This window comes from Emys orbicularis, chromosome 3, assembly GCF_028017835.1.
Source record: "Emys orbicularis isolate rEmyOrb1 chromosome 3, rEmyOrb1.hap1, whole genome shotgun sequence".
In the NCBI taxonomy this organism is placed as follows: domain Eukaryota; kingdom Metazoa; phylum Chordata; order Testudines; family Emydidae; genus Emys; species Emys orbicularis.
Window position 1 is genome coordinate 37,963,221 of NC_088685.1, and position 14,389 is coordinate 37,977,609.

Here is a 14,389-nt window from a genome sequence, read left to right on the forward strand (position 1 = left end):
GACAGCGCAGGTAACAAACTATGTCATTACTATTTAGACAGCTATAGTTCAGGGTTAAATCAGGGCTCCACAGCATATTTTTCTTTTCTGCCCACAGAAGCAAAAAAGAAATTGTTATTTAATGTAGCTGGGCCACAAGCATGTTTCACATTTGTGTTTAAACATGGTTATATTTGTATAACATTCAGTCCTGTCCTCTCTCCAAGGTTAACTGTTCTGTACCACAGTTAAAGGAATCTGCATTCTAACCCTTTTTAAGTTGCCAGATCTTGACCTAGCCTGTAACACAGTCCCTTAACATTATTATAGAACAGTATGTCCTGTCCATGCTAGCAAGAAAACTACATGTTAGAACGCTGATATTCCTTCCCATGCCAGACAGCTATGCTGCAGCATAATGATGCTTAGCAGAATTTTATTTTTATTTTTTATAATTCTGACAGATATCATGTGTCTTTTTAAGCATTTTTGAAAAGATTTTTATTGATTTAAATTTTCACAGTTGTGAGAAATTATGGGTGGAGGGAATGACAGTCAATGCAGAGATTCAAAAAGTTAAAGCTTTATAACCGTTAAAACACAAATCGTCACCATTATATATCAAAACACACTGGGTAAAAATCCTTACATCAAACTCTAAATTCTGAAGCAGCATTTTCCTTACTCTGCCTATCTGTAAATTTTGATAATTACCTTCTAAAATGTTTTTTCCCCTGTGTGTGTACAATGAAACTGATGTTTAGCCATAAAAATCTAATTGTTCCAAGCCTAAGCCTAGTTCAGCCTCCAAAACAGAGCATTAAATGGTGTTATCTTGCAGCATGGGCATGGCTACCACCTTTGCAATGCAAAAAAAGCCCCCCCACACTCCCATCCCCCACAAGACAAGCTCTCCGCAATCCAACCCCCAAGGGAACTCCTCAACCTCCCAACAGCCACTTATAGTATCTAGAGCAGTGGTCCCCAAACTTTTCATGGTCGTGCCCCCCCTTACCCTGTTCACAACCCACCCCCAGGAGCTAGGGTGGACAGGGGTAAGGGGCCAACTGGGGCTGGAGGCTCCTGGCTGGGAGCCAGGGCCATGGCTTGGGGTAGAGTGGGGCTGGGTGACATTCCCTCCCCACCCCCTGTGGGGGCTCACCCGGGGCCCTGCTGTGCCCCCGAACGTTCCCCTGCACCCCTGGGGGGGGCACAACCCACAGTCTGGGACAGTGGTGGGCAACCTGCGGGCCGCAGGCCACACACGGCCTGTCAGGGTAATCCTCTGGCGGGCCACCAGACAGTTTGTTTACATTTGCATGGCCACCCGCAGCTCCCAGTGGCCGCAATTCGCCTTTCCCAGCCAATGGGAGCTGTGGGAAGTGGCAGCCAGCACGTCCCTGCAGCCCGTGCCACTACCTGCAGCTCCCATTGGCTGGGAACGGCGAACCGCAGCCACTGGGAACTGTGGGCAGCCATGCCTGTGGGCAGTCAATGTAAACACTGTCTTGCAGCCCGCCAACAGATTACCCTGACAGGCCGCAGGTTGTCCACCACTGGTTTGGGAGCACTGATCTAGATATAACACATAGTTCATAGATAAGATTTATAACACCATTTTCTTACTTAAACTGCAGAAATGGGACCACTGCAGCATCTTTAGCTGGACACTGAAACTTTTAACATTAGTATTGTGACAATAATGCAAATCTTTAGGCTCAGGTAAAAAAGCCCAGCAGATTACTTGATTTTTCTGGCAATTGGCAAATCTATAAAAAAAAAAAACAGCCAGGCTGGTCAAATACCAGCCAGATGGTCACCCTCGGCATGGGTAAACTAACTCTGGGGTTACTGGAATATTGCAATGTTACTGCCAAGTGTTTCAATGCAGCTGCTGGATTTCCTCTTCCAAGGCAACACGTTTCTACCTAGGAGGCTAAGCCTTACTATGAGGGATGCAGCCTGTTTCTGCACAGTCACACAGAGCTTGTGGAGCGCGAGCCCCGACCCGGGTGGGGGATGGAAGCCGCGACCCCTTTGCTGCCCGGGCGCTTTGGCAGCAGGCGCTCTGCGGATCACGCGCTCCGCCGGTGCCCGCGGGCGGGCTGCAGCCAGCCCGGCTGCGCGGGGGGAGCGTGCCGCGGCCCTGGGCCGGCGGGAGGGCCCGATTGGCTGGCTGAGAGCCGGGCCGGCGCGCTGCGGAGCAGCGCTCGCCCAGCAGCCGCGGGTCAGGATGGTGGAAGCGTGGTACATGGACGAGTCCGGAGAGGACCAGAGGGCACCGCACCGGCAGGAGCCGCACCGGCCCGTCAGCCTGGAGCAGCTGCGCCGGCTCGGAGTCTTCCACTGGAAAGTAGGCAGCGAGCCTGGCCTAACCCTAAGCGGCGCCTGTAGTCCGGCCACTCAGCCAGGGTCCCCGGGACGGGAGCTCCTGGCCCGCAGCCTCCAGCCGCCCGGCTGCCGCAGGATCTCGCTCCAGCTGCTTGCGCAGTGCGGGCTCCGGGGCCTAGACATCTCTGGTCTTTGCCTCCGCCCATAGACTTGTCTACGGCGTGCGAGCGCCAGCGTGGCTCATAACACCCCGATCCCTGCTCCCAAACCGTGCTGCAGCGGTCAGGGTGGAGTGGGGGGTTGAGGACCCCCGCTGGCCTTTGATCGGGGAAGCGGGGTATTGCTTTGCTGTTACCAGATCCCCCGCCCAGGGTGGGCGGTTGATGGGCCCTCTCCTCTGCCCGAGTCACTTACCATTTGTCTTTTAAATTAACTCTGCACTTTAGCCCCTGCCTTTACATAGTCTGTGCCGCAGCACTAGCAACCACAGCTGTTTGTCTGATGCTCCTCCTGCTTGTTCCTGAAATACCGTTCACTTCCATAACACGGACTTGCACATCCACATGGCCTGGCTTTGCCTGTTAATATTGGAGATAATGGAAACACAGCTTCATGGTCCAGTGTTGTGCCAAAGGAAATCCAAATGTATCAGGTAGTCTAAAAGGCCTGTATGGGCCCAGACATGGTTCTTGAGAGAGAGGTGCTAATAAGGGATCGAATCTCAGTGCAGGTAAGGTCCAAGGAGTGTCAGGTGTCCTGCCCTTGTAGTTTAAAAATCATGATTTATTTTTTTTAATAGAAGTGAAAACCTAAGATCCCTGCTGGAATTGGAAGCATGCGAGCCTGCTTAAATGTAAAGGTGGTATTGTATGCTTTTGATCCTAGTTTGAGGTTTAATGTACACGAGACAAAAAGTGCATAAATGGCTTAGCCTATTAAGTGCCCACTTTTCAAAATTAATTTAGATTAAGACTGAGGCCTTGTCTAAACTCAAGAATTGTTCTGCTTACCTAGCCCAGTACATTAGAACCTCAGAGTTACAAACACCTTGGGAATGGAGGTTCGTAACTCTGAACAAAACATTATGGCTGTTCTTTCAAAAGTTTACAACTGAACATTGACTCAATACAACTTTGAAACTTTACTGTGCAGAAGAAAAATGCTGCTTTTACCCATCTTAATTTAAAAGAAACAAGCACAGGAACAGTTTCCTTACCTTGTCACATCTTTTTTTTTTTTTATTATTTTTACGTTTCCTTTATTTTTTAGTAGTTTACATTAAACACAGTACTGTACTGTGTACTTTTTTTTTTTTTTTTTGTCTCTGCTGCTGCCTGATTGCATACTTCTGGTTCCAAATGAGGTGTGTGGTTGACCGGTCAGTTCGTAAAACTGTAACTCTGGTGTTCGTAACTCTGAGGTTCTACTGTATAGCTAAAACAGCAACCCTCCTCCCCAATGTGGGTGAAGTTATATTGGCATAAGTGTGCTTAGTCTGTTTTTTAGATTGTCAGACAGTGAAACAGTGGGGAGCAGGTAACAGATTTTATGTAAGTGCAAAGCATATTACAGCCCTGCTGTAGAAAAGTGATTTTTAGCTTAGTGATGATGGGCGAGGTTAGTAAAGACAAATAAACAAATATATTATGAAAGTTCTACCTTTAGGTATTTGGGCAGCTAACCACGATCTCTCCTTCCCACAGGCTAATTCACAGGGTTCCTAAAGTGAAGCACATGTACATTGGTGGTGCTCTATAATGGGTGGGTCAGACAGAAGAACTGCATAATTGAGCAATTCTGGCACCTAGGCTACAGGCCAGACAGTCTTGTACTGTAAAATGTATCCCTTATGGATACACAAGATAGAATTCAATAATTCCTGTCTCCCAGTCACATGCTGGGTTCACTAGAGCAAGTAGCCTTTATAAGAGACTCTTCTAAGCCTGATATGAGAAACTCTTTTAGGGCTATGATATGTATCTGTGGTGAGACTTATAAAGGTTTTTATAGCATGGTATTTATTGCATAAAGTGTAGGCTTATCAGTAACAAGTCACTGAGCCTATTGTTAATTCCTACCAAAAAAACCAAAACAAAACATTAGAGCTGAGAATGTGGAACCTCAGATAGGGTGTGAAAAATCGGGATGGGGTGGGGGGTAATAGGAGCCTATATAAGAAAAAGACCCAAAAATCGGGACCGTCCCTATAAAATCGGGACATCTGGTCACCCTAACCTCAGACAGCCTCTTTCATTTGGGTTATTAACATGTTCTCACATCCGGGAAGGTGGAACAATAATAGCTACTGAGCAAAGAAAGTCTGTAACCAGAGCAGTTTAATGAAGTTTTTAAAATAATGAATGAAGACACCCTCCCTCCCCCCATTGTTGTTGCCAACTTTCAACTGAATGTTATTTATTTATTTATTTTGCTGTCATGCTGCTGCTGCTGCTTCCCCTACCAAGGCTAATTTGTTTTGGAAGCGTGCCTTGCCAGGATTGGCAGGCTGCCTGGTGGGAAAGCGGTAGTGAAGTGACTACGAACAACGAGAATGTTCCTCCTGGTAACTCCAAACTTCAGCAACTGTGCAGGGACAATGGCAATGCTGCTGATTAGTCACGAGGGACTCCCAGTTGTTTTCTTTGTGAGGGAGGACAAGACATGATTCACTCTAACTCTGGGATTCTGGCTCTGGAACGAGAAGCAGACTGTGGGAGCAGTGTCTGATGGCAGATTGAGCTTGCTTTCCCAGTACGTCCCGCTGAGACACCCACACTGACTCTGAAAGGCTAGCTTTTCTATAATCCCTTTTTTTTCCCTTTAGACTACACAGTAACAAATAAATAACCTTGCTGGACTTGTTAGTAACTAGTATGTAACTTGAAATGTTATTTATACACTAGCTGGCTGCGCTTTTTGGTTTTGGAAGTAGTTGTTTGGGTATCCTGGCTGTCTCTGATGTTTGTTTGTTTGTTTTTAATTCCTCCTTCCCTCCCTCCAAAAAATCACACAGTTGGATGCTGACAACTATGAGACTGACCCAGACCTAGCAAGGATTCGGAAAGAGAAAAACTATTCTTGGATGGATATAATAACGATACATAAAGATAAACTGCCAAATTATCAAGACAAGGTAAAGCAGCCCTGGTTTGGATCTGGGAAGGGAGTAAGTTCTGAAGTCTGCCACTAGAGTATGCACCAGCTTTTGAAGTGCACGTTCAGAACCTGCTCTTTGAACCATGGATTTTTCCCCATTTTAAAAAATCACGTTATTTAGTTTTTAGATTTTCAAATGGCTGCTTGGATTCCATTTTTAAAACGAGAGAGGGTTTTGTGTTTTCTGTAATCGCTTTCCCTTTAGTAGCTTACATATGATGCCTTTTAGAATGGTTCCCATTTGTGGCTCTCATTTGTCATGTTGAAACTGCACATTTGCAAATGGAGCCCTGCAAACACTATTAGATTATCATCCAAACTAAGGTCAGGCCATTGCCAGCTTGGGGCTTTGGCAAAATCTTTCCCCTTTCTGAACTTCAGAGCAGCAAGCCCTGAGCTTGGTCACTGCTGCCCTAGCACATGGTGGTAATTTTAATCAACAATAACAAATCCCTCAGTACTGTCATAAATAATTTCTCAGTGTTCTCAGAAAAAGGAGGCCACTCTTCTCTCTCTTGGCCTGGTTGTCAAGGTGATTGATTTTAGTGCTAAGAATATTTTAACATACTCACCATTGGAGGGAATTGGAACTTCTGCCAAATTCATTTTGATGGGAATTTGTGACCTCCCATACATTTGAAATAACTTGTGAGCATGCTCACTTGGCAGTTTTCAAAGTTGAAACACGCCTACAGCTACATGCACTTTGGGGATTATCAGCCTGCAAAATGTATTAGTTGGTAATTAGTTCTTTTGTCTCCAGTAAATTTTTTTTAAAGTCTGAAATGTGCTAAACACTTGAGGGGTATGAGGGATTTGTGCAGTTCCCCAGCTGAGAAATGTTTTAATTTGGGGAACTAATGTCCTGGTTGCTTCAGAACAGATCAGTAGGAACAATGTCAAGTTCTCAGTTATGCATTTTATAATGAAACTCCTTCCTCACCAGTTAAACGTAAAGATGTGCCATTCCAACTGAATGTGAATGGTATGGTAACTCAGGAGTTCGGTGCTGATGGTGAGGTTTCTCCATATCCATCTTAAATTGAGTTGTTCCTCAAGGCTTCATCACTTCCTTCCCTACCCATGGCATTGCAGTAGTTCCCCCTGCCTCTCCTGACAAGTCCTCATGGGACTCCTTCAGAACCTGGAATTATTGTTCCTAAATTGTCCCAAGGACAAAGTATCCTTCACCTCCCAAAGATCTGAGAGAACATTGTCTCTGCTGGTTAGGGAGCGAGGCCTTGAATCTGGGACTCTGACCCAGGGTCTGTCTCTTGTTGACAGTATGAATCACTATGCAGCGGTCAACCTAGTTGGCAACAATTACTTGTATTGTTCTCATGTAGATGATTAGCTACAGTAGGCAGTGACGTTGCATTTGACTTATTCCAATGTAAAGTGACAGGGGACTTCAGCTCTATCATATTTGTGCATCCCAGATAATTGTACAACTATAGATGAATATTATCCTACCAAGCATAGACCTGACTTCATGTGCCGTTAACATAGTCTAGTAGTGCATTGGTCAGAGTTTTATATCTTTCTGGACTCTTTGTAAAGTGTCTCCCAAACATTGGGAGACAATCTCCATATGCCGTTGTATTCAGATTTATTTCTTTGTTCAACAAACTTTAAAAGAAATGTAATATCCTCTCCTTCCTACCCTAGATAAAAATATTTTATGAAGAACATTTGCATTTGGATGATGAAATTCGCTACATACTTGAAGGAAGTGGCTACTTTGATGTTCGAGACAAAGATGACAAGTGGATCCGGATTTTCATGGAAAAGGGAGACATGATCACTCTTCCTGCTGGCATATATCACCGATTTACACTGGATGAAAATGTTTGTATATGGCTTTATCTATTACACTCCTAGATATATGCATTGACAGACAAGTGTACAAAGGCATATTGCATAGTGGTGACTAAATATGCTATTTCAGATCTGTAGTTCATTAAACCCGGAACGTGAGGGATACAAAATGATTTATAGAATCTGAGCTTTCACCTCTTAGTTGCCAGTTCCTATGCAGCTTATCAGTAGTGACTTCAAGTCACTGCCATCTTAGACACGTTCTGTAACTTGTGTGAAATCAGCGTATGGCCTGAGTCCAGGGAGTCTACAGTTATCCACCACAGTTGACTGAGGCATGGAGACTGATTCAGCCAGGCTGAAGGCAGAGCCACATAGGGAAGCTTGAATTGCCTCTGCTCTGTACCTCTTCTGTAGATAAACTGAGCATACTTGTCTTGGCATCTTTCATGAGTACTTAACTTGCCTGTAGAGAGGGAGTGTAGTCTAGTGGCTAGAGCCACAGCTGGCAGTCAGAAATCCTAGATGAATTCTTGGCTCTGCCATTGACTTGCTCTTTGACCTGCTGAGAGGGGTTATATGTTTAATATAGCCCTACGGCCTTATCTGTCTGTGGGAATAGCCTTGAATCAGCAATCAGTGTAGCTGCACTGGTGCTGACTCCCAAGTGTGGACAAGGACATGCTCACTTGGTGCAAACCCCAGCATTGCATGTCTATATTTAGGGGTCTGTGCTGGTGCAGCTACACCAACGCCTGTGTCCCAGTATAGGCAAAGCCTGAGAGACTTGCTCAAGGTCATGGACTTTCTCCATCTGTGAAATGGGTTAATACTTTATCTGCCTTACAGGGGTATTGAGGATCCTCTGAAGTTTGTAAAACAGTATAACAGTGCTAAGTACAGCTACTACTACAATTGCCAGGTTGCTAGGATCACTGAAGCAAAATAGTGATGGAACTCCCAGGGTAGTGTGAAGCTCCTAAAGCATCTTGAGATGCTTTGAAAGATGCTACAGAAGTGGAAAATATCATAAACCGCAACAGGAGTTGTTAACTCTGTAATTCAGATGCCTCCAAAAGGAGCTGTTATGCTATTTGCAATTTCCTTTTCCTTCTGCAGAACTACGTGAAGGCAATGAGGCTGTTTGTTGGAGAACCAGTCTGGACAGCATACAACCGGCCAGCTGATCACTTTCCTGCTCGAGGACAGTACATCCAGTTTTTGGCACAAGCAGCACAGTAATACTCTCTGAAGTCTAATGTGTGGAAATGTCCTCAAGCCTGAGCAGAATGGAAATTGGGAATCTTGTACTTCAACACCACTCACTGTAGGATGTGTTCTGTTTCCTCTGTCCAAATGTGCTTCTCTAGCTCTAATTTTGGGAGGGTGAATGGGGAGTATGGACAATACTTAATGTTCATCTTAGTCTGAAATGATGCTATCAAACTACTTAAGATGATTGTATTTAATTAAAAATCTATTGCATTCTCTCAAAGAAGCTGCACAAGATGAATTCACATAATCAGGACCTTCATATGCAATTTACCTAGCTCTGCCCTGGTACAAATGTCTGTGACTTTGTTATAATGAACTGCAGTGATTTACTTTTGTAGCATTTTAATAAAATGATTTTCTGTCTTTAAATGTCTGTTAGCTATTTTCATGTCCTGACACTAAGAACCCACTGGACAATAGTGTTTCTGTGACTCTGTTAACTGGGTTCCGGTCCTAGCTCTCTCACTGACTTGCTTTTTGACATTGGACAAATCATTAACTCTGCCTTAATTTTGCCATTTGTAAAATGGAGATAAGTAGAGTTACCCACCTTAGTCCAGTGTTTTGAGATCTTCAGACACTGTGTAATTGCAGGAGTATTATTGAAATAAGCCTCCTCAACAATGTCAAAAATGACAATGTTTTTTGTCTAAATCTTTGCTTTAAAAGGAAAGTTTGCCCACAGCACAGAATGTTGTGCCTGCTCAGTCTCCTGATGAGGTTGTAATTAGAGTGTAGATCAAGGCATGCAAATTCTTCACTGCTGGGCCCTGTGTGCAGTTGTTTACAGCTGTGCACAGTGGATGTGAACTGATACCATTCCAAATTAGTAACATTTTAAACCCGGTTTGCACATGTGCAAATGACTCTACAAGATAGTGGAAATGGAGGCCTGGGGCATATATGGGTACATCTATATGGGGATAAAAGCCCTGCGGCACAGCTGTGGCTGGTCCGGGTCAGCTGACCCAGGCTGGTGGAGTTCAGGTTGTAGGGTTAAAAATTGCTGTGTAGATGCTCAGACTGGAGCCCAAGCTCTGGGCCTCTCCATCCTCACAGATTCCCAGACCTCTGGCCCCAGCCCAAGCTCAAAGGTCTATACAATTTTTGAGCCTCACGAGCCCAAGTCAGCTGGGCCAGCTGTGGGTTTTTTATCTCCATGTAGACGTACCCTGTGAGTCTTTATAATGTAGTCATTGGATTAGGTTGATTCTGCCCACCTTATTAAAAAGATTCTTCCAGTTGCCAAGATCCTAAGTTCCCTTTTGTAGTGACAACATTTTCATTATACAGTATTGCAGAGTCTGGATTTATAAAGACATGCAGTTATTTTTAATCCCTTAAATGTTTTTGAAAATGAAGTAGTGGTTTTGAAGAAAAGATGTACTATTTAGAATCTTCAAAATCACAAATGTATATAGAAATGGCCCCAACCTTTTGTATGTCACTTATCATCCTAGCTAGTATGATGGGGTATGTAAACCACACACAGGCCATGAAGAGGTTAACTAGAGCTTTCGTACTCTAGTTAATGCCATTAACGTCACCTGGCACACCTGGAAAGCGGGTGGTAGGCTGATGGGAAATTAAAGCAAGGAGCACAGGGCAGTCAAACAGAGAAGACTCTGGACCAAGAGGAAAGGACTGGCAAGAACCAGGGATAGAGGGATTCAGAAAAGCGGCAGGAGAGCATTACCTCCTATGGTGGGCCCTAGGAAGCGGCAAGAAATGAGGGGAGCAGCCATGTAAGTCAGCATCCTGAGAATAGGATGGATGACCAAAAGGAATAGGAAGAGAGACTGAAATTTCAAGCCCTGCAAGTGTGGGAGTGGTCTGGATGGTGTTGTAAGCACTGATAAAAAAGGTAAGTATAAGTGCCAAGTACACCATTACAGACTTAAGACCAAGTATGCTGTGGAAATAGTATGTATGTATTTACAAGTTAAAGTATAGGTCTAAGTGTAAGTTCTTTCAACTTCCGTAGTCCCTGCAATTGTCTAGTCAATATGTGGACAACTAACTAAATTATATAAGCACATAGTGGAAGAGAAAGAAAAAGCGACAATGAAATTTTATTCATATGCACAAGTAAACTTGGAATAACAATGAAAAAAATCTCTCAATTGTAAATATGTTTATAAATTTCCTTTCCATTTTATATATGTATTGATATTATGTACAGATAGCATCATTCCATAAAATGGATATTTCAGTAACAGCAACCATATCATCCCAAAGGTGGTTCCTTTCTGACGGTTGAGGGTATCTATAACCCCATTAAAGCTGTCAGCTGTTCTGTTCATTGTTAATAAATATTTCATAATATTTAAAAAGTCCCTGTACTTCTGTTCTCCATGAGTCTCTGGCATTTTTATGCAAATCGAAGGGCATTTCATAATTCTGTTACACTGAATTGTTTGGCTAAGTGAACATTGTCCCTATGGTTAACTTTTGAGGCAGGGGATTGCAGAGAGGGGTAAGGATGGTCTCATGAGTAAAGCAGCTGAATATTATGCAGGGCAATTGGATGCGGTTCAGGTTCCTGTTGCAGTACTTAGATGCCAAATGGGCAGTTAGGCATCAAAGTCCAACGTTTAAGTGTCACTGAGATCCTCAAAACCCCCATTCAGCCACCACCTAACCTGGAGATGATTAAATTCCTTAAGTGCCTACAGCCATGCCTAAGGCCACGTCTACACTACAAACTTATGTTGACTCAAGTTATGTTGGCATACAGCTGCTGCAGTTATTACATCACTTGTGCACATGCCTACTTGGCTCCTTGTAAATGGTGTGCATACTAACCAGGAGTGTTTATACTGATCCGGATACCTACCCATGGTATCCACAAAACCATATAGACTGCACAACGTCACACATGCATATCCCTATTTTGGCACCAGACCACCTTGCCAGCCCACAGAAGGGGCTACTATGTTTATGCAAGCATTAGTGGATCACTGGGGACACTTCACCGACATCACTGTGGGCTGGTCAGAGAAGGTGCATGACGCTTGCATCTTTAAAAATACAGTGCTGTTCAGAAAGCTACAAGCAGGGATTTTCTTTCCCGACCAGCAGATTACCATTGGGAATGTTGAAATGCCAATGGTTATCCTGGGTGACCTAGCCTACCCCTTGCTCCCCTGGCTCATGAAGCCATACACCTCAACAGCACCAAGGAATGATTCAACTACCAGTTCAGCAAGTGCAGAATGACAGCGGAATGTGCTTTTGGTTGTTTGAAGGGTTGCTGGCATTGTTTACTCACAAGATTGGACCTCAGTGAGAAAAATATCCCAATGGTTATAGCTGCCTGCTGTGTCCTGGATAACATCTGTGAAGCAAAGGGGAGAAGTTTCCAGTGGGCTGGAAGGTGAAGGTGGAGTGGCTGTCTGCTGAATTTGATCAGCCAGATACAAGGGTTACTAAAAGGGCTCAACATGGAGCTATGTGGCTCAGGGAGGCTTTGAAAGACCATTTTAACGGAGAGCCAAAGTAGGGTGTGGTGTTGTAGTGTTGCTCTTTTGTGGCCTAGGAGGAATTGTGTGGTGATTGCTGTACACGTAGGAATATAACATTGTCAATACACCTATTAATTTTGTTTGGGAATGATCCTATGAGTTGTGTGACACTAACAGTAACAGGTAATTGGTCACATTCAGAACTGCTGAGCATTCTGCAGCAAATGTTGTGAACTAATAAAGATGAAATATGTTCAGATAATAGAATGGCTTTCTCAGGTCAGTGTATGGGAAACTCTGAATGTCTTTAATGTCCCCCAAGTGGAGTGGTAGGGGTAGTGCAGTGACCCCAGTGCCATGTGGAATGTTGGTGGGGGGTGGGGAGGACACACAGGGATGCCCCTATATTAAGTTCTCAATGGGCTGCAGAGGAAGGTGAGCCTGGGATTGTTGAACTTGCAGGTCCACCAGAGTCTGCCGCATCTGTGTTTGCTGCCTGAGAAGCCCCATTATGTCCTGGTGCATCTTCCTCTCCTTTTCCTGCTGGGACTCGTAGGCCTTACTCCTCTCCACTCTTTCCTTCTCCAGGCTGTCTGCAGTGTTAATCTTCCGGGCCCTGTGCTCACGGTTGGATGCAGTGTTGGCTTACAGGATCTCATTGACCATGTCGTCCCAAGTCCTCTTCTTTCTCCTCCTTATCTGGCTCAGGCGTTCCACGGGTGTGGAGGGAGAGACTCTGAAGGTGGCAACGTCAGCAGATGAAGATAAAACACACAGAGGTACCATTGTCAGCGTATTCACTACAGAAAGCAAAACTTCAGGTGCTGAACTCACTCCCCTTGCTCCGCTAAAGTTGTAAGTACTACATTCTCCCTTCTGCTTGGGATTGCTTGTGCATGGTACCGGGCATGGTTAGTATGACATACCGGGGGTTGGGGAAATGAGGAGGGAATAGCTCGGTTGCATGATTCTGGTAATATAGGGCAATGGCACTGAATACTGGCATCATTTTCCATAGGCAGTGGTGATTTTAGCTGATATCTTACTCCTGAGGGTAACAAAGGCAGAGAGAGCACACCACAGCTGCAGCTGGCATCCCAAAGCTGCCCGGCCCACATGCTGCTAGCTTGTGTACAGCAATGGTGCCTGCTGAAGTTAGCGCTGAGTGGTTGTTTGAAGAGTTGGGAAATTGTCCTACTGTGGAGGAAGAAATAAGGCAGCCATGCCAAAAATCCTTTGGCAGAGGATTGCAGAGTACCTCCATGAAAGTTTCATTGAGATCTCTATGGAGGATTCAAGGGACATTCCTGTGTACATAAACAAATTATTTTGTATGCCCTCCTCCTCCCCCCACCGCCGAACCCTAAAGGGGAATGAAAAGCAGATAGCAACTCTACCTTTCTTGGTTTCACCATTACCTCTTCTAGCATGAGTAAATTAATGAAAAGCCAAAAGATGTGTCCTGCTGCTTGGGGGGTGCCATCCCTGTAATTGAAAATATATCTACACTTTCCTGAGGCTCTTTCACCTGCATTGGGCTCACTGTGCTTGACTGGTGGGGCTGACTGGACTGTAGTGGAGTCAAAAACAGGTCCTGGCTCATTGCACAGCTGGATCCCCCGCTCACCTGTCCCCCCTACTCTTCCTCCTCCACTACCTCCTTCTCCTTGCTGTTCCTGGCAGGGTCCTGTGACTTGGACTCTTTGGAGGTAGCCAGGGTGCTGTGGGGGATGATGGTGAGATCTCCACTGAGTATGCCACGGATCTTTATAACACCAGCAGGGCTGTGGCTTCGCACCAGGTCGATTGTTGGCCTCCCTGGCCTTCTGGTACGCGTGCTGCAGCTCCTTGGCTTTCACAAAGCACAGCTGCGGGTTCCTATCAAAGCCCTTCTCCTGCATCCCCCATGCAGTCTGCTTGTAGATGTTGTCGTTTCTACGGTTGGTTTGGAAAAGTGCCTGCACAGCCTCTTCTCCCCACAGGCCCAGGAGATCCAATATCTGCTGTCTACTCCAGGCAGGAGCATGTCTGGAGCATGTATCCAGCATGGTCAGCTGGGCAGTTGCACTCTACAATGGAGAGCTGGTAGGTGTGCTCACCAAGCTGAGCAAGCAGGAATGTCAAAAAATAGCATAGCTTTAAATGCGGGGCAGGGCTTCCAGTTTCCATGACCCCTGGGTAGGGGGTTCACAATGGAGACTAGAGCAGCCAGGTGAAGTATTGTGGGAAAGCTGCTGGAGGACAGTTAGTGTTGATATAACCAACACAGTGTCTACACTCACACTGGATCGGCCTAAGTACATCCACCATGGCTCTACGTCACTTGGGGAGATGGTGTTACTATGCCAGTGCAACAGGTGCTTATA

At 45.1% G+C, this 14,389-nt stretch overlaps 1 protein-coding gene across 1 annotated transcript; it reads left to right on the top strand.

Moving 5' to 3' along the window:
• The first annotated feature begins 2,170 nt into the window (after positions 1-2,170).
• Positions 2,171-8,922, top strand: ADI1 (acireductone dioxygenase 1). Its single transcript, XM_065401092.1, has 4 exons — positions 2,171-2,332; positions 5,324-5,443; positions 7,135-7,314; positions 8,404-8,922. Exons 1-4 carry the CDS (start codon positions 2,213-2,215, stop codon positions 8,524-8,526), a joined length of 543 nt encoding a protein of 180 aa, XP_065257164.1. The 5' UTR covers positions 2,171-2,212; the 3' UTR covers positions 8,527-8,922.
• Positions 8,923-14,389: the final 5,467 nt, after the last annotated feature.